The following is a 26717-nucleotide window of genomic DNA, read 5'->3' on the forward strand; positions in this document are numbered from 1 at the left end:
AGAAGAAGAAACTCATAACAGGATTGGGATGAGGGAACATCATTTTCATTAATTGAAATAAAATCAAATAGCATATAAATATTAAACGAAAATGAAAAAATGAAATAGTCATTTACATTGCAACTAACTAAAAAGCTGAAGTAAAATGACTAAAACTAATATAAATTAGATTAAAGTTAACAGAAATATTTAAAAGTAATAAAAATTGCAAATTCACATAATATCACTGAAACTACTAAAAATAAAATGAAAATGGAAAATATAAAAATAAAAGTATATTAATAATAGATTAATTTTTATTTATTTTATTAATTATATTAATAAAAAAGGAAAAAAACATTCCTTTCACTGTCTGAAACCAAGACAGTGTCACAAAAAGAAAGTTACAAATTAATGAGACTGTTTGGATGGTCTACTGACATCAACATTCACTCTTATCTATAGCCGGAAAATATATTAAAACATATTCTGGCCTTCATAAATACCATAAAATGTTTGAGTAAAACTTCTGGTAAAACATTAAAAACCTTAACGGAATGATCTGGCTTTGTTGTGATCAAAATAGTTTGGCTAGCTTCTCCCAGTTTAATAAAGCCTCACTCAAGGACATGATGTTCATGATTTCTCAGTGTCCAGCTGCTAATCATATTTCATGCAGTATTGTAATCATTTACATTTGACACTGTCACTGCATAAGTCTGTTAACTCACCATCCATCAGGTTCCTCCAGTCAAATACAGTTCACTGCTCCCCCATGAGGTCTTAAAATGCAGGAGGCCCCAAATAAACTGTAAAAAACAAAAGTTCTATGCTTTCAGCTGGTCTAACAGTTTCCTTGGATAAGAATTTGACCATGCTGTCATAGCAATGATCATTTTATATTTTAATATAATATATTTTTTAATATATTTTATATTTATATTATATTGTTTTCCATAAATACAGTGTTTTCTGTGAAGGCAGAGCTTGACAACTACAAGTGTGCTGCAGCTTTATGATGTAAAGCCCCGTAGTTTAATAGTCTGGCCTGTGGGCATCAGGCTTTTGTTCTCTTGGGGCAGTTTATGGCTCAATTTCATTTTATTCATTTGAATAGGAACCTTCTGCAAACAACATTTTCCAATGCCCAAAGTGTTAAATTGGCTTGGAAGACGCTGCCTCATTTAAAGGGTCAAGAAAGCAAAAAAAGTAAATGTGATGTTAGTTACTCCCTCTAAAATAAAGTTTCTAATTGAAAACAGCCCACATTGAGAAACTCTACAATGGTTTCTTCTTTGGTCAGGATTATTAAACGTAACAGTTTATTAATAACTCACAATCACAATGATATTGTCTGATTGTGAAAAGATTTTTTTAAAAAAAGAGGTAGTAGGGTCATTCCGTGTCAAATCAACCAGAGGCCCCTGGCTCAAATTTTTGATTTTGTTAATATTTTTTCTGTTGAAAGATAAACATAAATATTGATGAAAGCCAAAATATTGAATGTCACAGATGAATATTTACTGAGTAATCCACTATTTCGTAGAGGGGGATCAAAATGACAATTTTCACCTGAGATTTGGAGCCAATTTACAGGGGTGTAAAGATTACTTTAGAAAGATGGCAGCATCATTATTTTATTATTTACACAGAGATTGGTAAGTCTATTAGTAAAATCTGTTGACTTCAACAATCTTTGTTTCATTATATGCCAACGGTGACAGAATGGTACAAAGCACTTCTTGTGTTTTGTGCCTCAAGTTTGCATGCCTGTAACTCAAGAAGTATTAAAGATATATTAATATTCTTTTAGATTCTGGATCTTAACAAACTTTCCTTTTGGTTTCTTCATTTTAAAAGCCCTCGATGGTTCATTTAAAGAGATATGGAGATCTTAATGCAGCTCCATGAGTAAACTGGTAAACTGTACTCATTGTCAGTGAGTGTCAAATGTGGGTCATTTTGCATACAGCTGATACTTTAAAAAGAAAAAAGAAAAAAAAAGAAAAAAGAAAAAAAGAGGAATATCTGAAGAACAAATAATGTTGAAACTAGAAATGTATCTTGTGTTTTTCTATCATCTCAATTGCATAGAAAATACCTGTCTGAGTACCATAAATATTCCTTTTCTAAAGTTGTCTTTTGCACTAATGTCATACTGCTGCTATCTGTCTTGTAGCTTACAAATGCCTTTATATTCAGAAGTTCAAAATGTTTACACATTTTGGATGTATATTTGCACTTTACATTTATTTGGACATTAACAAAGTTCACTGTTTACATTTACTTATATATATTCATTCAGAAGTTTTATAAGATCTATTTAGTTGGTCTATCTGTTTAGTATTAGTATATTGCTGCTAGCTTCGTACAACATCTGTTTTATATTGCATTGACTGCAGATTTTTTATATATATACAAACTTCTATAGTGCATTGACAATGTAACTTGATGAGAGAAGAGAAACGGTATTTCGATTCCACTGTATGTCTCTGCACATATGGTGGCACTGACAAATAAAAACCTGAACCGTGATGTAATCAGGAACTGCTCCAGCACTGTCCCGCATTGTTTAGGCCAAATTTTTCACGCATTGAGATTCCCTTATATATTGTGTCATTTTGTAGGGCCATGCAAACCCGATAGTTATCAAACCCTTCAGTATATGACATACTTTTATACTCTATGTACTCCTGACAGTAAAATAAGTATAAACCTATATAAAGGCACCACCAGAATCTTACCGCCCAGCACTACTCCAGTAAAAAGTCTTCTTACCTGTAATTGGTCAGGAGGACGCTCTTGTTCACTACAACCACGAGGAAGGAGATTATCCCATAAATCAAAACTACAGTACCGTTTGTGTTTGTCAACAATCCCCGCCGCTTCATTCTGAACCTGAACGCAAGTACACGGTGTTCTCTGTCGCCATCATGCGGCAGCTGACCGCGGCGAGAGATTTGCCTACAGAGGGTCATAATAACACTACTGAAGAGTATATCTGATATATTCAGTTTGACTTGAACTGGACCCACGGGATGGTGAATTGCAATCCTAGAGAGATTTGATACGTAGGACAGGATTTTTTTCTTGGTTTATAATTCATATTTCTAATTTAATAATTCAACACTATCCTTTAACACAGCATTGATTTGATATTTGCATACAGTTCAACAAGACTGTTTTAGATAGTGTGATAATATTAACCTTTAACCTATAAACACACTAATAACAAACTAATATCAATATTAATAATAAATGTGTATGGTGAAATAAAAATATAGCATATGTCATTGTAAGCTTGAGGCTTCTGCCTCAGCAGCTTAAGAATTTTTAGTTTTTGACTGGGACCTTGTATTGCATGGGTGCTCCACGTGGAGAACATGCGAGCACCATAGAGGCAGGCACAGGCGCTCTCTGTAAAGACTTGGTGGGTCTTTTCCCCTGTGGGGACCCGGCAACCCCAAGTGCTCCATGTGCAAATGAAACCTTTTGCAAATGCTTAATCAGATGCTCAGGGATCCTGAGTTTTCCTCTTTGTTGGGAGCCAGTGGACACAGATGGTTCCCAAGGAGACCCAGCAGGCACAGGTGCTCCCTGTGCAAAAGAAGCCTTTTGCAGATGCTGAATCAGATGTTAAACATTAAACATTAAATAAATGATCCAGGACACTGTTTGTTGTTAGGATGAGTTAAGTTGAGAAGTTACATTTTTTTGACTGATTACTACATTTTTTTTGGCTGCTCTACCTCGGTGGCCAATGTCAAAATGATTGAGATGGCCAATCAGATCAAAGAAGGCGGGTCTTACTGTCTTATTACTGTCACAATGCAACGAAAGTTCATGGAAAGATGCAAGTAGATGCAAGCGGGGCCTTAAACTAACTTTTCGCCATAGCCTACCTGCTAATGGCCAGTGACCCTAACCCTAACCCAGCCATGAAACATAAACAGGCAGTTATGACACCAATATATTAGATACTAGAATTAGATATTTTTTATATATATTAGATTTTTCGATGTGATATTTTCGAGTAAACAGTCAGTAATGAAAAAGAAAAAAATAATCCAATTACAAGCAATAGCACTAATAAATACAATGCAACATAGATACAAATGAAATAAACAGTGCTTTTCATAGTAGTTTTCAGGTACAGCAATTTAATAAAGTAGGCCAATCAAATAATTAACACTGCATAGTCTTCATATCCTTTTTAAAGTTCAAGAGCAGTGAGTGATTTTTTTTCTCTTTGTTGTTTGGTTAACACTGAAAACGCAGACAGCACAGCAGCAGGATTATTAGGATGCTGTCACTAATTTTCAAAGTCGTCAGCTCACGGCTCTTCTCACACTGCACGACTATCTGGGGTAACATTTATTCTCTGCTGTGTGTAAATTGCACAATGGATAGGCTATGGGAGTAGAATTGTTGCAATTTTCCAAATAAATAGATTATGATCCACAAATAAATGTAAAGAGATTCAAACAAAAAATAATCGTATGCACTAATGAATAGAATGAGATCCACAAATATATGTTAGGAGCAGTGTTGGGTGTAACACGTTACTACTTCACCTTTTTGACACAGGTAGGCAAGAACATTACGGTAAAATGTAAGCTATATATGTCCTAAGGAGAAAAAACTTCTCACGCGCTCTCTGAGAGACGGTCTTCAGTCAGTGCACTCTCAACCAAAGCGCACACACATAGCCGCCTCTCGCGAGTGTCCGATTTTCAAGGTTTATTACACATAAATGTTCAAATACACACTCAGTTATATCAAAATGCCCGTCTTGGCGTATATTCGCGTTGGTTATGTGAATGTGTAACAGCATATTGTCTCCGTCCATTAGGTCTTAGTTACAGCAGCCTCTAAAACATGCTAGCTACTGTCTACTGTTGGCTGTCTGTATTATAAGTTATAATCAAACAACAAAAGAAAAGCTTTAATAAGGATTCATATATATTTAATTTATACAGTTATGACGATGCAGAATTAGGCTATTTTATATTTGATTATTCAATTACTGTGGTAGTTTTACTAACTACTATTAGACCTGTAGGCCTATACCTGAAAAAATATATAGCATTGTTTTATTTGTAATCTTTAAATATTTTTACCGTGGTATCGACTTTGGTACCACGGTAAAAAATACTCGACTTTGGTACCACGGTACTTTGGAATGCTAAATTATTCCATGTTTGACTCATATTTAAATTATTAAAAGAGTTACCTTTCTTATTGTCTATCTGGTCGAGGTTTATAGGGATTTTAAGAAGTAATTAGTAATGAGATGAATTACTTATTGAGTAATTAAAATACTTTTCAGATAGAGTAATTAGAAAAGTATTTTAAATACTACATTGATGAAGTAATTAGTAATTAGTAATAATTATTTTTTTCAAGTAACTTACCCAACACTGTTAAGGAGTTTCGCAAAAATTAATAAATTCACAAATAAATAAAATGAGATTTGCTAATAAAAAACATATTCACAAATATGTTTTTATATCACAAGCACAACTCCACCTGCATTCATTTGTGAATCGCTTTCTGTATGTTTGCGAATCACCTCACGCGTTTGTGGATTTTGAAACATTCCTAGCATCATGACTGCAGACAAATCTACAAATACAAACCCGATTCCAAAAAAGTTGGGACACTGTACAAATTGTGAATGCAATAATTTACAAATCTCATAAACTTATATTTTATTCACAATAGAATATAGATACATGTACATATAAAGAACAGCTGGAGGACAAATTTGCAACTTATTAGGTCAATTGGCAACATGATTGGGTATAAAAAGAGCCTTTCAGTGTGGCAGTGTCTCTCAGAAGTCAAGAATACTTCCAGAAAACATTGTCGGTGAACACAATTCACCGTGCCATTCACAGTTGACGGCTAAAACTTTACAGGTCAAAAAAGAAGCCATATCTAAACATGATCCAGAAGCACAGGCGTTTTCTCTGGGCCAAGGCTCATTTAAAATGGACTGTAGCAAAGTGGAAAACTGTTCTGTGGTCAGACGAATCAAAATTTGAAGCTCTTTTTGGAAAACTGGGACGCCATGTCATCCGGACTAAAGAGGACAAGGACAACCCAAGTTGTTATCAGCGCTCAGTTCAGAAGCCTGCATCTCTGATGGTATGGGGTTGCATGAGTGTGTGTGGCATGGGCAGTTTACACATCTGGAAAGGCACCATCAATGCTGAAAGGTATATCCAAGTTCTAGAACAACATATGCTCCCATCCAGATGTCGTCTCTTTCAGGGAAGACCTTGCATTTTCCAATATGACAATGCCAGACCACATACTGCATCAATTACAACATCATGGCTGCGTAAAAGAAGGATCCGGGTACTGAAATGGCCAGCCTGCAGTCCAGATCTTTCACCCATAGAAAACATTTGGCGCATCATAAAGAGGAAGATGTGACAAAGAAGACCTAAGACAGTTGAGCAACTAGAAGCCTGTATTAGACAAGAATAGTACAACATTCCTATTCCTAAACTTGAGCAACTTGTCTCCTCAGTCCCCAGACGTTTGCAGACTGTTATAAAAAGAAGAGGGGATGCCACACAGTCGTAAACATGGCCTTGTCCCAACTTTTTTGAAATGTGTTGATGGCATGAAATTTAAAAAAACTTATTTTTCCCTTAAAATTATACATTTTCTCAGTTTAAACATTTGATATGTCATCTTTGTTGTATTCTGAATAAAATTGAAATTTGAAACTTCCACATCACTGCATTCTGTTTTTATTCACAATTTGTACAGTGTCCCAACTTTTTTGGAATTGGGTTTGTAGGTCGACTCCACCCACGACTACTTAAGCTATCAGATAACGACCACATTGTGCTGACCAATCGCAGCATACCTTCACTACAACCAATCACGTTTTACTTTACAATCAGGTGCGGCCTCATCCTGCATTGGCTTAGATAGGAAGTGGAGGGTTCTTAAACAATAGTACAGTAAAAATATGTTTAAAATTTAGATTTTGTTAGACCATTATTGTGTCAAGCCAAGCCAAAATATTATATTTTATGCTCCATTTAAAAATGCCAGAGAAACACTGCTCTCTGTTATGGGGACAACGGTAGCCTATATTGGATACAGATGCATTATGGAAGCATCACATTATAGAACAGAAAGCCTCAATAATTAGCTATCAACTTAACTGAATGGATTCATCCTTGTGATAAACGTGAGTTTGCAAAATAGATGAAACTGTTGTCACACAACAAAAACCAACAGCATTTCCCAGTTTATCAAAAAAAAATATATATTTCTGGCATGACAGTCGTCACGACGGGAGACTCTGCTGTGGCTTCCATGACCACTGAAGACTCTGGCGTAGCGGCCATGATGGCTGGAGACTCTGCCGTGTTGGGTACAGTGTGAATGTTGCATTCCTCCTCTGCAACTCCAATAATAAAAGCTGAGTCACTCAGTTGTAATGCTAAGTTTCTGTACAGTTCTAATGTCCAATTAGGATCATGCAACCTCATAATTGAGATGGCTCAGATAGCATCATTATTGTTGATATATGTTATATCAAAGAACAATCATGTAATTGCTCCCTTCAGGACAGAAAGAAGTTATAATACACCCTCTGTTGGGCAAATGTGTGAAGTACAAATCATCCTGCCAGTTTGTCCACTTTCATTCCAGCCACAGGTACAAATTCAAGCACAAGATTAAGCACTGAAAACATACCCTTACTATCCCTCCTAAAGACATGCTTGAATGTTTCACCATCTCAGTATGACATTGTAAAAATACAGAATTTGACCCCACTACCACAAAAGACACCCTTATGACGCACAAGGTCATGTAAAAATAGCATGTGTGTTTTGTCATGGATATTGTTGCAAAGATATGGGGAGGATGAAAGCAGATCTGAGCAACCTATGTGTTTCCATGGACACAGGGCATGGGAGGAATGCTCAGAGGCCCAGCGCGTCAGGTGCTCCTCCCTCCAGGGAGTTTTAGTTGCTCAAAGTCTTCAAAACCCACCTCCAGGATAAACCTGTGTACAGGGATGAGGTGTGTATAACTGACGTATGACTGGAGAGTGACGTTCAGCTTAAATCCTTGTTACAGTTGATGAACATCAATGCTTTTTTTTGTCTGTTTATTGCAGAGGTGTGGTTTACAGGTGAAAATTCAGGAAAGGCCAGTTTCCTGATAGCCACAAGCGAGGTAGATCCCTCCCCTTGCCACTTGTCTCTGGATGCATAGTCTCTGAACTCTCAAACGATTCTGTTTCAACCTCGATCATCTCACCCGAACACAGCAAGCAGAACTCAGGTAGGTTCATTTTAAATACATAGAAGTCTATTGAGGAAAGTTGTACTGCTTTCACATTCAGCTGCCCTAGTTTGGTGTAAAATGGAGAATAGGTATTAGATGTCAGTGGTATGAAGGCTATTGAAATTCTGATCAAAGGAAATCATTAGGGTTAAATAACTAATAATAAATCACCATTGGGATGTTTGACCGATGATGCCACATACCTAGAGGTTTAACACCTGAAAATCATAAGTAGATATATATTAGTATGAGTTTTTCCAAATGTGTTGATAAACTTCTATCCAATAATGAATGAACCAAAAATGTATTCTTTAAACAAACCTTTGGAATGTATATTATATTATAGATTAACACATTTGCCTAACACTTTTCTTATCAGTACATTGCGTTATTGACTATTCTTTAATCCTGCATCGAATTTTAACATAAAAGATGCCACATAATCAGTACTGGGAAACCTGTTTTGCCACATTCTAAGATAATTAATTCAATATTTCCCCCCAAAGATGGCATGTACTTGATAGCATGTACTTGATAGCATGTACTTTTTTTTTTTTTTTTGGCCATGGGGGTTAGGGGAGGGATTTTCATATTGTCCTCATATTGCCAATCAAACATAAAATACAATGATAACTGACAATATAGAATACTTTATATATTGCCCATAAAATAAGAACAAGGAAATGTTATAAATAATTGTTACAATAACTTAAATAGAATATAATAACATAACATTATCACTTCTATTTTTAGTTTTGTTAGTGTTTGGCAATAAATGGAGGATAGCAGATAAACTGGCCAAACAGGAATAGCTATGAAGTCACGACGTGATGGAAATAGTTACTCAGTTAGTCACAAGTGTAGGTGTGTCTGTTCAACAACACATTAAAATTAAAATATAGATATCAAATTATTGATATTATCATTATATGCCACTTCTATATTGCATCAGTATTCAATATAGTCACATTGTCCTTTTTTGTTTTGCTATAATTTCACTCAAAATGTATATGTAAATTTGTATACCATACAAAGAATACTGAATATTGTGTGCTCACATTGTGTTATTGCAATGCGGTGACATGGTCGAATGGTGTACATTACACTTGCATCAAGAGGGCTTAGATACACTTCAGTGAAAAGGACTCATGGGAGTGGAACAAAGGGCTGCTAAACAGAGGTTTCTGGAAATAAAGACTGAAGAGCACTTTCTGTTTATATAGGAGAGACATCTTAGGATTTGCTTCTTTTCCTAAATGTTGATAAATATTGTGAGCATTTGCATTTTGCCCGCTTTTATAGCGACAGTGTCTTTGTAATATAACATTTGTCACATTTAAAATAGTGGAATATTTTTGCCCTTTTTTTGGCTGTTGGTCTTAAGTGAGACCAAATTATTTTCTGTGATAAGCACATTCACTCTACACAACATGTCTTGTTTTGGCAGGTAGAACAACCCAACATGAATTTGCCACTGGGCATCACACTTACACTCCTCTTGATACTTCAGACATTCCAACAAGTGTCCACCCAAGTGTCCATACCTGAGGAATGGAAAAGAGATAATATGGACAACAACGAAACACAGTCATCTAGTGTGAAACCACCTGTTTCACTAGGAGAAAATGCAGAGAATTCTGAAGTCAAACCAGAGGGAAGTTCAGGTGATGGAGAATCATTTGGCTCAATCATTTTAATTAAAGGAGACAATCAGAAGCAGAATTCCACAACACCTTATCAAATCCCTGATCACATGGATAATGACACAGAAGAAGCCAGTTCTGGTGAACCCATTGCTACAATGCCACCTCTTATGATTGCACTTAATTCAAGTTCTGATCCCTCAGATACTTCAGCAGAATCCACAACAGAAACAGAGGAGACAGCCACAAATACCCCCACACCAGAGCAGGAGCACACAAATCAATCTGCTCTTAATGACACATATACCAGTCCAAAACCTGAGATAAACACAACAGAGAGCAGCTTTGGCGAATCAGGTTCTGGATATGTGCCCTTAGACGATGTGCCCACCAACAGCACTACAGTGAGTCCGGCCACCACAACAAAAAATGAGAGCGTCCAGTACAAAACTACAATGAGTTCAACTGAACCACCAGTAAACAGAACAACAACAGCAGAGATTCCACCTGCCATCCCTGAGAACATCACTACACCTGCCCCAGACAGCGTGAACACAGGAGCAGACCTAACCGAACCTTTTGAAAACAAAGAAAATTCTGAAAGAGGTTAGACTCACAAATCAGCATTAATCAAGCATTAATAATCAGAGTGTTTATACCAAAGAGTAAGCTTCATTTGATGGCCAAAGAATTTTGTCATGAGATATTCATAATTACAAAAATCACATTTTAAAATATATTAAAATAGAGAACAAATGTTTTAAATTCGAATAATATTTTACATTTTTACATATTTTTTTGATCAAACAAATGCAGCCTTATAGGAGACTACTTTCAAGAACATCTTACTGACCAGTGGTGTGTATGACAAAATAAATATTTTAGCTGACCTGGAAATACAAAGCACACTACAAATCTGGGACACTGATAGTGTTTTGACCTTTTATAAGCATTTTTTTACTCTCCGTTTCCATAGTTCACACTGATCACAAATCTTTTAATTTCATCCCTCAAGCTAAACTTTATTCTCAGCTTCTCAATTCAGTCATAAAAGCCATATTTGCTTCTGTTCCTCTTTGATGGATTGGGTTTCGGCTTTGTTTGTCCTCTGCTCTGGGCCAGAGTGTCTAGTTACTGACACCTCACCTTCTCTCACAATAAGAGTGGTGTTCACCCCGCCGATATTAGGAGGGGCTCCTTTCGAGGTCAGGTGTGGACCAATGTGACACAGAAAACCTGACATTGCTGGAGAACAAATAAATCCCATTATCTCTTCATGTAACTCTGACCAATTTGTGTCCAAACTGCATCCTAAACTTGAAAGAACAATGGATATATTTACATATCCAGAATTATTATAGATCTTGTGTGTTTGTCCTGTTGAAGTATTTTAACCCTTAAACAGGCAACAACGAGATACATACTCTTTAGTGTCTTGTTTGGGGCATAAGAAAGATTTTTTCATCAAATCCTTTTATCATTTATCATAGTCTGGTCTGTTTTGAGTATGCTGGTCACATTATTTGTTTCAAGTTTTCTGTGATCAATTAGTCAGCCTGACTTAAATCCAAGATGGGCTCCATTAGTGCAGGACATTCAGATTTTGTGATAAGTAAATATATATTAATCTTACTTTTTTCAGAAAACAATGCAAAACAACAGCCAATATTAATTTTGAGCATTGTCTTAAGATGTTGAAAAAGAAAATGAAGTTATATGTTGCTCATGCTGTTATTTTCCGCATTTTCAAAAGTATGTATCTCCCAGTACACATTGCCTAGGGTATAGAAACAGGATTATCCACAGTATTGACAATGAATGGTGTTTCAAGGTAAACTGGGCCAGTAGAAATCTCGTTCCAGGACCGGGGCCCTTTGGGAAGGCCCTTATAGGCCCACCAGTCCTCTGGGCCCACTGTACACAGTCCCTCTTCTCAATCTATGTATTTTGAGTTAAAGGTGCTACAGAGGATGTTTTGTTTTATACATTTTTGCAATATTACTTGAAACTGTCTTTACTAACTGATAAAAGACTATTTATTAGGTGCACTGAAAGGAATAATATTAATATACATCATCTGTGCATGAGGTAGAGCCTTAAAAACATCAGCCAATCGTTTACGTGATCATCGCGTAAACGATTGGCCCTCTGGCTTGTCAATCACTGCCATTACATTCCTTGTGAGAGACGAGCGCGGCTGCGCGCTCCAGTAACTTTCCACACTCTACAGGCGCCGCATGCAATGTTTTTGTCAGGAGACAGGAGTAACAACTGCAGATTATGAGTTACCTGCGGTGAGTCCGACATAATGAATCCACTAACATGACACAGCGAATGCCGGTGGTAAACACTCGTGTTCCAATACTCGTGCACGAGTACAGCTCATTCACACAGCTCATTTTATGGTAGAACAGGGGTGTCCAACCCTGTTCCTGGAGAGCTACTGTCCTGCAGAGTTGTAAAAAAATAAAAATAAAATAAAAAATTCTCTGCAAGTACTTAAAAATGCAAAGATATAGTCAACAAAATGTAATAATATCAGTTTTACTGTGAATATTAACATCTGCAAAAAAAAATAAATAAATACATTGAGAAGGGGGACTGGAGGGCCTATAAGGGTCTTCCCTTTACCCCAGTCCTGGAACGAGATTTCTACTGGCCCTCCCACCATCCACAACTGACCCCTCACTCATCACCCCAGAATTCACAATAATGCATTGACCAGTACAGGGAGCCCAGTTTACCTTGAAACACCATTCATTGTCAATACTGTGGATAATCCCTTTTTTATACCTAGAACAGGCAATGTGTACTGGGAGATACAACTCATAAAATGCAAACTACATCAAATATTTAAAAAATTCCTTTGGGTATGTTTTACTTCCAAAGGATATAAAAAGTGACATAAAATTATTTTTTTCATTTTCCAGTTGTGCCTATTTAAGGGTTAATAAACAGAAAAAAAGGCTTTTAAAAAGCAACAATTTTAACAATTGTTAAACTCATTAACAATTTTAACTTAGAAAAAAGATCTTTGATGGTGTTGGCCTGATTCTATTCACATTTTTTAAACAAGGAACTCCATTTTTCATTTCTGAGCAACATTGGATTAACAGGAAGCAGGATATTCTGCTGTTTTATCTCTATTCTCTAATTTGGCCAAGCATTTCTTTTATTGAGGGCATCTTTGGATAAAGAAGTTTGTGTATTTGTTACAATAAACATGAAATATGTCTTCACAGGTTTATCCTCAGATGTTACAGATGCTACTGAAAACAGGAAAGGGCAGGCGTGGGCTATAGTCCTAGCCTTTGGGATTGTAGTGGGGATCATTGCCTTGGCAGCATTTGTCATCCTGAATCGAAGGAACAGAAGAGACTTTTCACACAGGAAACTGGTGGAAGAGACGTCACCTGATCCAGGTAATATAAAACTCTCCTGTCATTATTTGCATCACTTTGAACCGAGATCCATTTGAATAGCCTGCATGCTTCTATGAACATACAGTCATTTTTCCACTCTGTTGTTATTTAAATTGTTTTGTTTCATCCTTTCAAAGTTCTCCGACTGGATAACGGTGAGCCACTAGACCTAAAGTTTGATGGATTTGGTTACTACAATCCAGGACTACAAGGAGATAACATCCAGATGACCAACTTTCCACAGGGACAGACACAATGAGAGCAAATGTGTGATGCCAAAGACTCTTTATTTAATGTTGCACCCATGTGAAGACAAAAGGATGTAATTAAGAAATTAACGTCATTTTTAAAGTGATTTGCCAAATCAATCTCAAGGCAATTTTACATAGCTAACTGAACAATCAAAAATGTTTTTACTTTTAAGTATCTTTTGTTGGGATGTTTTAGAGTATTTAAAATAACCAAAATATGAATAATATTTCCATACTAGGCTTTGTTGGGATTGCAAAGCATTGGATTGTATGTCTGCTTCTTTTTAAGTGTTCTTTGTTCTTCTTTAGATCAGCGAGATTGTTTACTTGACAAATAATTATTGTATCACGTCAAAACCAAACCTAATTTCTGAATGTTGCTAAGATAGTGTGAAATGACCAGCATTATGATACAATTTCTCTATGCACACTATGTTTTGTCTAAAAGAGTATGTCAGTGAACTGGGGGAAGTATTTTCTGACACAGGTCTAATAGCCTACCTTTCTTCTGAGCCTATTATTTGAAGAATGTTTTAGTTTACAGTAGCTTAAATGTAAAAAAAAAATAAATAAATAAAAATAATAATAAATCGAGAATTAACATGACAGTAGGTTTTCAGATTATAATAAATAATAAAAAAAAAAAAATTTAAAAAATAATAATATTGGCCTCCGTGTCTGATTGATTATAAACTAGTATAATATATTATTAAGAATACCGGGACCAGTTTGCGCTTGCTCGCGTCCTCCAGTCCTGTAGATGGCGCAGATTCATTCGAATATAATAAACGCATCTTAATAAACGGCAAAGAAGAATTGAGGCTTCTTTTCTGATGTTTTTGAATGTTACCTGAAACTGTAGTTTATTATGGATGACTCGGTCATCATCAAAACCGAGAAAGTTTTACATTTGAACAGCTCTAAGGGAAGAAAGGTCCGTGTGGTTCGGGAGCATTATGTGAGGCAGCAGGTGCCGTGTGGAAACTCGTTCTGTCAAGCGAACTGTCACAACGGTAAGAGGAGCATGAGACAGACAAACATCAAAACAACATGAAATGTGTAGATTTTCTCTTCATCAGTATACCAACAGAACTAGCTAACATGAGGTAATCTTAAAATACGTGGTCTGTACCTTCTACACTTAACTATAGTTTTAGGAAATGTTAAATTATTGCTTCAGAAAATCTTACTTACGACAGTAATTCTCATATGAGATTATGAGTAATATTAGCGGTAATATTACTGCTGACTAGTGTTGGGTGTAACTAGTTACTAAGTAATTAGTTATTGTAATTTAATTACTTTTCCACTGCAAAAATAAAGTGAGGGATTATTCTTATTTTTTCTGTAATTTAATTACAGTTACTTCTGATGTAACTGAACTAAATACTGTGTATAGTCTAGAACAATTATATAGTGGATTTAACATAAAAATTTAAAGTCTAACGTTAAAATGCAATTTTTGTATGTATCCTTTTCATATGAAATACTTTGGTCAGTTAAAACTACATAAATTATTGTTATTATTTAGTTGAAAGAATTAAAAGAGCCGTTTCATGTCAAGTAATCACATAGACACTTCATAGGATTATAGGAGAGACTTGAACTGCAAATTTCTTCATGGGGAAGTCATTTTTACTTGGGTAAAGTTGGTTTTATATTCGCACATTCAGACTTCTGATAAATTCAAACTTTCCAATAAATGTGCAATAAAATAATGTTTGCGAATTTTAAGCAGCAAAATGATATTGACAACCAGCGATTGTCAACCTTACAACATTTTTCACAGTCAATCAAAATAGGCAAGTATTGTTTTAATGGCATATTTACTTGTGAATGTCCAATGTAGTGTGATTAACAAGGCTATTGAATACGGATGTCCGAATATAAATCCAACTGAAAATGATGTCGATTCTTCCAGAAAAGTGTACAATGCAGCATTTTGGTACTATAATCATCTGGCTGGACTCCGGCCAGTGGTCATGATTACAGAAGATGCTGACACTATTTCAGAATATAATGCCTTAACCAAAATATGAAGAATATTTCCATACTAGGCTTTGTTGGGATTGCAAAGCATTGGATTGTATGTCTGCTTCTTTTTAAGTGTTCTTTGTTCTTCTTTAGATCAACAAGATTGTTTACTTGACAAATAATTATTGTATTACGTCAAAACCAAACCTAATTTCTGAATGTTGCTAAGATAGTGTGAAATGACCAGCATTATGACACAATTTCTCTATGCACACTATGTTTTGTCTAAAAGAGTATGTCAGTGAACATCATTTAACATCAAAATTTAACGTTTCATTTTAAATACTTTGGTCAGTTAATAAGAATAATTTATGTAGTTTTATATTATTTATTTGAAAGAATTAAAAGAGCCGTTTCATGTCAATCCTTGTATCATTTATTAACTAGTCGAGGTTAATATGGGATTTAGAAAGTAATTAACATTAAGTAATTAAATACTTTTTGGAGACAGTTATTTGAACAGTAATCTAATTACACTATTGAAGATGTAATTAGTAACTAGTAATTAATGACTTTTTTAGAGTAATTTACCCAACAGAACATGATAACAGAACTTTGCCACTCCATAATAGTTTAGGATGAACGTATGTAGATTGTAGAATGTAGATTTTAAGCAATTGAACAAGCATAAGTTTACAAGTTGCAACCTTTCTACGCTTTACCCTACTGCACCGATCTGTGATTTACTGATGTTTCGGTGAATGATGGACAATAAATATTTTTGTATGAATTTTATATAAATTATGAATTTTCATATTGTGTTCACAATTTAGATAATAAGATAATAATGGTTTCCAATATAATATCAACCACTTGTGCTCCATCAGTTGGGAAGGTGCTGTCTAGTGATGTAACCCACTATGTGGTTCCGGATGTGGGAGTAGTTCGGGATTTCCTGGAGATTCTGGAGTTCAGGGAGCTGCAGGGTATCGTTTTGACCCAGACAGCCTACCAGACTGTACAGCACACTCGTGGACGCAGGTCAACTTCTCAAAAATCATTTTTGACATTAGTTTTACTTTATTTTACTGCTACACATTTTGCATTTTTAAGCTCTCACTCCTAATGTTGTGTGTGAATAAAAAAGAAAAATTCATTCTGGAAATTTAGAAGGGTTATTTTTAAAGGTTGTTTTTATAGATGCATTTTGTTTTGTCTTGTACAGGCACTATAACAGACTGCGTGCTTTACTGAAGGACCCTCGCCACGATTGTGTGCTGTTTGCAAATGAGTTTCAGCAATATTCCTACTGTCCCAGAGACAAGGGTGAACCTCAAGACAAATGGAATACAAGGTGAGTCCTGACTAACCAGTATTAATGCATTGTGTACTTTGAGAAATGAGTATTAATAGTGTATAGAGAAATAGAGTATTCATTTGTGTCAATCTCTAAAGTGCCATGCACTTTAATTTTCAATAAACAATAGAAGCATGTTTTTAAAAATGCAAATAAAGCATATGAAACTTAATTGAGAAGTGAAGCTGCTTCCTTGATCACATAGACACTTCATAGGATTATAGGAGAGACTTGAACTGCAAATTTCCTCATGGGGAAGTCATTTTTATCTGTGAAAATTATGTTGATTCTTCCAGAAAAGTGTACAATGCAGCAGTTTGGTACTATAATCATCTGGCTGGACTCCGGCCAGTGGTCATGATTACAGAAGATGCTGACACTATTTCAGAATATAGTGCCTTAAACAGCGGAGTGTATGTCATCTCGACTCAGGTATGTTCTTTTTTTTATTTCCTGTCAAATCTGTAGTGTTTTAAGTGCATTAAATGAGACCAACATACTTGTCCATTAGTAACGCCAGTGAACTCTACTGTAGGAGTACCTGTTAAGTTTCTGGCCGGAGCTGCAGGCTGCCCGTGATCTGTACAGCTCCATTGCTCAGACCCTTCAAGAGCGAGAGAGTGAGGGAGCAGAGAAGGTGTACGCTGAACACCTGCCTGCAGAGGTGCTTGAGGCTGGTATAAAATCTGGCAGGTACATCCAGGTAAGTGCCTCTTAGAGATACTCCTGTTTTTCAGATCTCTTTTTGGTGGCTACATTCCAACCCACTTTCTCTCCTTTAAGGGCATCCTCAGTGTGAACAAACATCGAGCACAGAATGAAGCGTTTGTTCGTTATGAGGGTTCAGCCAGCAAAAATACAGGTTGTTACCAACATACTTTAATCAGTCGTTCACAGGTTACTGACACTCTTATTGATAATTTTATGGTCTTTTACCTTTGACCCTGCCTGTGCGATCCTTTGTTTTTAGAGCTAAACAGCGATGTGCTGATCAGTGGAGTGAAGCACCGTAACCGAGCGGTGCATGGAGATATGGTTGTCATAGAGCTTTTGCCCCGTAATGAGTGGAAGGGCAGGACTATTGCGCTAACAGAAGGTCAGGGGGAGGAGCGGGTACAGGAGGAAATCCAGAGTCAGCCTTTGCCCACAGGTAACCATAGATATATGATGATTACAACTGGTCTAGATCATTCAGAGCAGAACATGATGGTTGACTGATGCACAGGCAGACAGATAATTACACTTGCATTTGGATTCAAAAGTCTGAAACCACTATTGCTAATTTAATAGATTTTTAATCATAGATTATAGTATGTGTTTGAGTGACTATTTTATTGATTTTTTTCATTTTTTATTTAATTTTACATCTTAACATTGTTTTAATTTTTCAAAGATCTTTCAGGATCAAATGACAACATTTCCAAAGTTTCAGTAGGTTTTTGGACCTCACTGCAGATTGATAGCTGTATGAGTTTTGGCTGTTTTTAACTCTCTTCTCTCTTTGCTGTAGGCAGGGTGGTGGGTATTCTGCAGAGGAACTGGAGAGACTACGTTGTGACATTTCCTCCTCTTGAGGAGGTGCAGTCCCAGAGCCGAAATTCACAGAAGATTCTGGTTATTCCATGGGACTACCGCATACCTAAAATCCGTATCAGCACACAGCAGGCTGAGGCACTGCAGGTGGAGATATAATTTAGTATTTTAAACGCAGTTTGGTATACAATAAAGACTAGATTAGCAGATCTTGTTGCAGCAAGCGTAATGTAATGTTTATATCATTGTTGAGTTGTTTTGCACTCAAACCTTTAGTAGACTTAGTGGTACACTACTGAAATTAGAAATGAATGACTTGAATTACAAGAAATGAGACTTTAAAGGGTTTAGTTCACCCAAAAATTAAAATTCTGTCATTAATTACTCACCCTCATGTCGTTCCACACCCATAAGACCTTCGTTCATCTTCTGAACAAAAAATAAGATATTGTTGATGAAATCCAAGAGCTCTATGACTCCTTCATAGACAGCAATTTAATTACCACTCTCAAGGCCCAGAAAGGTAGCTCAGTCCAGCTCAGTATTGGCCAGCTCCTGCGTCAGCATCACACGCGTGCTCTCTTGAACAGCATCGACCAATACTGAGTCTGCGTTCTGATGTAGAACCTGGAAGCTCTGCAATGTGTTTACAATGTCAACAGCGTAGGAGAATGGCAGGGAAGAGAAAAAATTGTTTTTGTTTTGTTTTTGCGCACAAAAAGTATTCTTGTTGCTTCATAAAATTAAGGTTGAACCACTGTAGTCACATTGACTATTTTAACAACTTCTTTACTACCTTTCTGTCTATAAGTCTTATTCATCTGGCATGCTTTAGGACCAAAGAGTAATTGTGCGTCTGGATTCGTGGGAGAGTACTTCTGTCTACCCAAATGGCCATTGTGTGAAGGTTCTGGGAAAAGCAGGTGAGCTGGAGACTGAGATTCAGACCATCCTGGTGGAGAACTGCATCCATGTTCCACCATTCTCCGAGGCACAGGTGAGGTCATAGCATCTGAGTTGAGTCATTTCAAATTTATAAATTGTGATTTTGCCATATTAAAAGGGTAAATTCCCAGTAGTAGACCCTCCAGAAAGTTACAAAGTGTATTCCCATAAAATCTGTGTTTTTGAATGTCCCTTTAGTTGCGAGAGATGCCAGTTAACACAGAGGAGAACCCATGGAAGATGGACAGCAGAGAGGTGTCTTCTCGACGGGACCTGAGAGAGACTCATCTAGTGTTCAGTATTGATCCTAAGGGCTGTGAGGACGTGGATGACACCTTGTCTGTACGGATTTTGCCTGGGGGGAAACGGTTAGAGCTGGGTGTCCACATTGCTGATGTCACTCACTTTGTCAGGGAAGGCTCTCTTACAGACCTAGAGGCACGGTCCAGGTATGGAAATTCTCCAGTTATTAAAATTTAAATAAGTTGCATACATACCGTAAGTTTGGGGTCAGTATGTTTTTAAAGAAAAAAAAAATTAATTAATATTTTTATTTATCATGTATGCAATAAATTCATCAAAAGTGACTGTAAAGACATTAATAATGTAAAAAAAAAGTTTTTTAATACTAATGCAAAATGCAAATAGATTTTGTACTTTCTATTCACCAAAGAATCCTTAAAATATGTATCACTGTTTCCACATAAATATTAAGCAGCAGTACTGAGTTCAACATAGGTAATAGAAATGTTTCTTGAGCAGCAAATCAGCATATTAGAATGATTTCTGAAGGATCATGTGACTACAAAGACCAGAGTAATGATGCTGAAAATTCAGCTTTGACATCATAGAAATAAATTACATTTTAAAATACACTAAAAAAGAAAACAGCTATTTTAAATTGTAATAATATTTCACAAAATTACTGTATTTATGATCAAATAAATGCAGCCTTGATGAGCATAAGAGACTTATATCAAAAACATCTAAAAAATCTTAACAACCCTAAACTTTTGAACAGTAGTGCAAGTTAATTTTTGGTTTAGGTCTCCAGATTTAAAATCCCACCAGATTTTAATCAGCTCTCTTTTCTAAATGCAGGGCAACCACTTACTACCTTGCTGACCGGAGATATGACATGCTGCCAGCAGTGTTGAGTGCCGACCTGTGCTCCCTCCTTGGAGGAGTGGACCGGTGAGTAACACACAAACCTTTCCCTGCTATTTGAGACTTTGAAAGTGACTCTAATGTGCTGCCTGAATCTGTGTGGATTTTCTGTCTGTATTCTGTGACATTAATGAGAAATAATAAGAAATGGCTCTGTAATTTGTTCCAGATATGCCATGAGTGTGCTGTGGGAGCTGGATGCCGAGTCTCTGGATGTGTGTACAGTTTGGTACGGTCGCACTCTTATCCGCTCCTCCTATCAGCTTCACTATGAGCTGGCCCAGAGCCTGCTGAATGGCGAGGAGGTCGAGGTGCCTGAGCTAGGCCAGCTCAAGGGTTCACAGCGGGACCAAAAACTAGCTGAGCTCATGCAGGCCCTGGAGACTCTGACGAGGGTAGCCAGGCACCTCCGGGCACAGAGAGATAAGGGTGGTGCTCTGGAGTTGGAAGGGGTGGAGGTTACGGCTCAGCTGGATGAGGAGAAGAACATTACAGCCCTTGTGCCTAAACAGCCTTTGGAGGTTCATGAGACTGTAGCAGAGTGCATGATCCATGCCAACCACTGGGTGGCACGCAAGATACAGGAGAGCTTTCCACATCAAGCTCTTCTGCGTCATCACCCACCACCCAAACAGGAGTTCTTCAATCAGCTAATCGACAGTGCCAAGGCCCGTGGCTTCAGTATTGATACAAGGTAAAAAAAAAAAAAAAAAAAAGCTTTTGAAAAGTTAATGTTAGGGTTTTTGAAAGAAGTCTCTTATGCTTATGAAGGTTTCATTTATGTTATGAAAAATACAGTAAAACAGTAATATTGTGAATTATTATTACCATTTAAGATACCTGTTTCCTATTTTAGTATATTTTGAATGTAATTTATTCCTGTGATGGTAAAGCTGAATTCTCAGCATCATTACTCCAGTCTTCAGTGTCACATGATGCTTCAGAAATCAATATGTTGATTTGGTGCTTAATGAACATTTCTTCTTATTATTATCAATGTTGAAAACAGTTGTGCTGCTAAAAATGTTTGTCGAAAGTATGATACTTTTTTTTCAGGATTCTTTGATGAATAGAAAGTTAAAAAAGAACAGCATTTATTTAAACTAGAAATCTTTTGTAACATTATAAATGTCTTTACTGTCACTTTTGATCAATTTAATATATCTTTGCTGAATAAAAGCGTTAACTTCTTTCACTCTTACTGACCCCAAATATTAGTGTGTGTGTGTGTGTATATATAAAAATAGAACAAATAGAAATAAGTATAATTAAATCAATAGTCACAGATAGATTGTATACATGCATGTATATTCATGTGTCTGTCTGCATTGTTTAAACTAGGTCAAACAGGGCTCTGGCTGATTCTCTGGAGCGAGCTGTGGATCCTCAGGACCCCCTGGTGAACAGGATGTTGAGAATGATGGCCACACAGGCCATGTCTAATGCTCTTTACTTCTCTACAGGAGCCTGTCCAGAGGAACAGTACTATCACTATGGTAAATGCTTTTCATTCTCTCATTATTACAGATCATCTGTAATCTCATTATTACACATGTTAAAGGTACAATATGTAAAATTTTTGCAGTAAAATATCCAAAAACCACTAGGCTAGTGTTATATATTTTGTCCAGCTGATTACAAACAATATCTCTAATGTTTTCAACTACTTGTAAATCATGAGAAAATCCCCATTCTAAACAGTGACACGGGGCAGTGCAGTCGCCTGTCAATGACGTCAGTTACCCTTTGTTACCGCCTTTACTGACGTAGAAACCACATGACAACAGTGCCGTGGACAAATGCGGAAGTAGTGTCTAGCGTCCAGCAAACCACTAGCTTGCTTCAAGCAGTTCCTTATTTACTTCTTGCACGTTTTATGGTGGATTGTGTTACTTATTTATGGAACATAATTACTGTTTACCATCTGCCGCTGGTTCTGTCGACAAGGACAGCTTCCGTAAACTCATGACGGAGAAGCGGAAGCGGCGCCGGCGACTGTATCATAATAAAAGTCCCGCTGCTCGTGAGGCGTGTGTTGATCAATCGCTCCAGCTCCTCGTTCAGCTCCCGCAACACTCGGTCCTGCTCTGCTTCATACTACAGTAACGTTAATAATCGCATCCACGAACATGAGTTCTTCCAGACTCCAATCCCTATTCTTTTGCAACGTCCGTTGAGATGGAGACCGCATGTCCCAAGTTTCCGCTCTAAAACTTGGTGTCATCAAAGTACCCCTTTGTTTTGAATAGGCTTCTAGCGACCTCTAGCGGAAAAAAATATCACAAATTGTACCTTTTAAAGGTGCCCTAGAACTTTTTTTAAAAAGATGTAATATAAGTCTAAGGTGTCCCCAGAATGTGTCTGTGAAGTTTCAGCTCAAAATACCCCATAGATTTTTTTTTTATTCATTTTTTTAACTGCCTATTTTGGGACATAATTAGAAATGAGCCGATTCAGGGTGTGTGGCCCTTTAAATCTGGTGCTCCACACCCCAAGAGCTTGTGCTTGCCTTAAACAACATAAAAAAGTTCAAACAGCTAATATAACCCTCAAAATGGATCTTTACAGTGTTCGTCATGCAGCATGTTTAATCGCGTAAGTATGGTATTTATTTTGATGTTTACATTTGATTCTGAATGAATTTGAGGCTGTGCTCCGTGGCTAACGGCTAACACTACACTGTTGGAGAGATTTATAAAGAATGAAGTTGTGTTTGTGAATTATACAGACTCCAGGTGTTTAATAATGAAAATAGCGACGACTCTTGTCTCTGTGAATACAGTAATAAACGATGGTAACTTTAACCACATTTAACAGGACATTAGCAACATGCTAATGAAACATTTAGAAAGACAATTTACAAATATCACTAAAAATATCATGATATCATGGATCATGTCAGTTATTATTGCCATTTTTCGCTGTTATTCTTGCTTGCTTACCTAGTCTGATGATTCTGCTGTGCACAGATCCAGACGTTAATACTGGCTCTCCTTGTCTAATGCCTTAAACATGGGCTGGCATATGCAAATATTGGGGGCGTACATATTAATGATCCCAACTGTTACGCAACAGTCAGTGTTATGTTGAGATTCGCCTGTTCTTCGGAGGTCTTTTAAACAAATGAGATTTATATAAGAAGGAGGAAACAATGGAGTTTGAGACTCACTGTGTTTAATTTCCATGTACTGAACTCTTGTTATTCAACTATGCCGAGGTAAATTCAGTTTTTGAATCTAGGGCACCTTTAAACATCGGTTGAAGCTTTTATTTTAAAATAGTACCATGATATTACCAAAATTCTACCATGATTTAAAACCTCTATAGACATAGTGACATTTTTGTATATTTGCTTGCTAGAATTAAAAGAATGAAGGTATACTATAAATCATGCTGTTCATGTTGTTTTCAGGTCTTGCACTGGATCGATACACTCACTTTACCTCTCCAATCAGACGCTACGCTGATGTATTAGTTCACCGGCTGCTCATGGCTGCCGTTCAGCTGGAGAAGGAAGGATCACTAAGCAAAGCTTTGGACAGTAACAAAGAACTTGAGGAGCTGGCTCAACATATCAACAATAAAAACAGAGTAAGTGGGGCTATTAGCTTTTCTTTCAATGTTTTACCAGTAAAATATTAATGATTTTCTGGGAAATGACCCCAACACTTCTCAAACTCTCTGTTTGTGTGACAGGCAGCGCAGCATGCGCAGAAGCAGTCCACGGAGCTCTTCCAGTGCCTCTACTTCAGAGACAAAGACTCCAACACAGATGAGCGCTGTGTGGCTGATGCTGTGATCTATGCTGTCCGAGCTAATGGTTTTCTTGCCTTCGTACCACAGTAATGACCTGCTTATGGATTATTACTTTGTTTTGAACATGGTTTAGACAAAATGTTAAACAAAAAAATAATATTATACAACATAATTCAAAAGTTTGGAATGGGTAGAACGTTTTTGAAATAAGACTCTTATGCTCACCAAGGCTGCATTAATTTGATCAAAAATAGCATAGTGATATTGTTACAATTTAAAATGTTCTCTATTATAATATATTTTAAAATGTAATTCATTCCTGTGATTCAAAGCTGAATTTTCAGCATCATTACTCCAGTCTTCATTGTCACATGATCCTCCAGAAATCAGTCTAGTATGCTGATTTGGTGCTCAAGAAACATTTCTTTTTAATATCAGTGTTGTAAGCAGTTGTGCTGCTTAATATTTTTGTGGAAACTGATACATTTTTGTCAGGATTCTTTGATGATTAGAAAGTTTAAAAGAACAGCATTTATTTGAAATAAATCTTTTGTAACAAGGCAAAAGTCTTCTCTGTCACTTTTGATCATTTAAATGCGTTCTGAATAAATGTTTCTGAATTTAAAAATCTCACTGACCCCAAACTTTTGAATGGTAGTGTACACCAAAAATAGCTCTTAAATATATGTCGGACGTGATGTTTAAAGTCGAGCTGCTCTAACACTTCTGTAACCTGTTCACACAGGTATGGTGTGAAGGGAGCTGTGTACCTTAAGGATCGAGAGGGTCAGGTGGTCAGTGTTGATGGAGATGGAAGATGCGAGTGGAAGGCTGGGATATTGCAGAGATACCCTGACAGGATCAACACCTGCACTAGCACTGGAACTCATACCTTTCACCTCTTCGACCATGTTACAGTAAGTTTAATTCTCAGCAAACGACGAAAAATCACATTGTTTGTGGTACATTTATTTGGACTATCATAGATATTTGCTTGTTATATCCCCTGACCTCATTTTTTTTCTTTGTTCTTATTGTGTCTGTGTTCCTCCGCAGGTCCGTATCTCTGTAGAACCGTCTCGTTGCCATGCCGACAGCTTGTGTCTGCAGCTTATCAGCAACAAGCCCCATTGCGCTGTGAAACCCGAATCCCAGCCAGCTGGTCGTGGTCGATCCGAACTGGTTCAGGAAGTTGTGCGCTGGGCAGAAGAGGCCTCTCTCCAGGCAGAGGAAGAGAAGGGGAGGAAGCCCAAACTGAGCAGGGAGGAGAGGAAGTTCAAACAGAGCAGAACACCAAACCTCTATGTCCTGTTACAGGAGATCAGTGAACTTGCCCTGCTGGATCTGTCTTTATGCCAACTCAGAAATACAGAGGAACAGACTTGTACTGCATCTGCTTAGCTTTGTACTGCTGTTACTACAATTGACTAGACACAATACTCACAACAGAAAGCTTAAGGGATGGTTTTGTAATATTTGCTAGATTTAGGCCTGCCATGAAGTTCAGCTTAAGTGTCCAGATGTGAACTAACAAATAAGAGTTATACCTACTCAGGATTTATGAACCCTGGCTGCTTGCATTGTGTAATACTTGATTTCATAAGGGAAAACATTGGGTCTTCCTGATACAATTTGATGGGAGATTATTTCTCAAAATGACTTATAAATAACCTAGAATAAGATCCCAAATAGCATGCAATTTACACAGGCTTTTTTCTACATGAAATCCTTGTTAAGCACATCTGTAAACCAGTCTGAGGCAATGAAAATGATAACATACTATATTTTTGAAGTAGGCTTATAGACTTCCAAGATGTTTGCATTTTTAATGCTTTCCATTTTATTATTTTTTTTAATTTAAATAAAATGTATTTTTGTATGTCAGTAATGTTTCATGGTCCATATTTTCTTTGTCCTTTGATGGTACAGTATCAAAGTGAGACATTTACTTATCTCCAGTACATATCTTTTGTCCAGATTTGGAGTTGATGCCAGTTTCTGAAAGTCAGAACCCATCTGCATATTTTGGGCAGTCAGAATTGAGATCTCACAGAAAATCATGTAGTGTATAATACATGCATACGTCTTTTTGATGCGCAGACTGATTCCAGTCGGTGGATATTTAAGACAATTTTTGAAAACATCTACAAAAAAAACAAGATGCACATTTCTGCACGAGTTCACTCTGTACATAACTTGAAAGTCTGGTAGTGTGTGACCCTCAGTTGTTTAATGCATGATGCAGTTTTTCCTTTTTAACCATTTATAAAGTCAGCAAGTGTATGGTTTCTTGTGTTTTAAAATCTGATTAGATTTTAAAAGTTGTGTAGTGTATTTCAGCCTTAAATCTCACTTGTATAAACTGTAT

At 36.8% G+C, this 26717-nt stretch overlaps 2 protein-coding genes across 2 annotated transcripts; both read left to right on the top strand.

Annotated features, from left to right (window-relative positions):
• The first annotated feature begins 10062 nt into the window (after positions 1-10062).
• muc15 (mucin 15, cell surface associated) lies at positions 10063-14213 on the top strand. Its single transcript, XM_067401619.1, has 3 exons — positions 10063-10550; positions 13187-13366; positions 13504-14213. The coding sequence occupies exons 1-3, from the start codon at positions 10103-10105 to the stop codon at positions 13623-13625; spliced, it is 750 nt and encodes a 249-aa protein (XP_067257720.1). The 5' UTR covers positions 10063-10102; the 3' UTR covers positions 13626-14213.
• Positions 14214-14425: 212 nt separating this feature from the next.
• On the top strand, positions 14426-26714 carry dis3l (DIS3 like exosome 3'-5' exoribonuclease). The gene is made up of 17 exons (XM_067400725.1): positions 14426-14630; positions 16479-16632; positions 16817-16945; positions 17245-17380; positions 17484-17651; positions 17732-17810; positions 17919-18098; positions 18459-18628; positions 19317-19478; positions 19625-19875; positions 20528-20620; positions 20763-21287; positions 21935-22089; positions 24006-24184; positions 24290-24435; positions 25095-25266; positions 25406-26714. Exons 1-17 carry the CDS (start codon positions 14486-14488, stop codon positions 25748-25750), a joined length of 3189 nt encoding a protein of 1062 aa, XP_067256826.1. The 5' UTR covers positions 14426-14485; the 3' UTR covers positions 25751-26714.
• The last annotated feature ends 3 nt before the right edge of the window (positions 26715-26717 follow it).

This window comes from Chanodichthys erythropterus, chromosome 11 (assembly GCF_024489055.1).
Source record: "Chanodichthys erythropterus isolate Z2021 chromosome 11, ASM2448905v1, whole genome shotgun sequence".
In the NCBI taxonomy this organism is placed as follows: Eukaryota; Metazoa; Chordata; class Actinopteri; order Cypriniformes; family Xenocyprididae; genus Chanodichthys; species Chanodichthys erythropterus.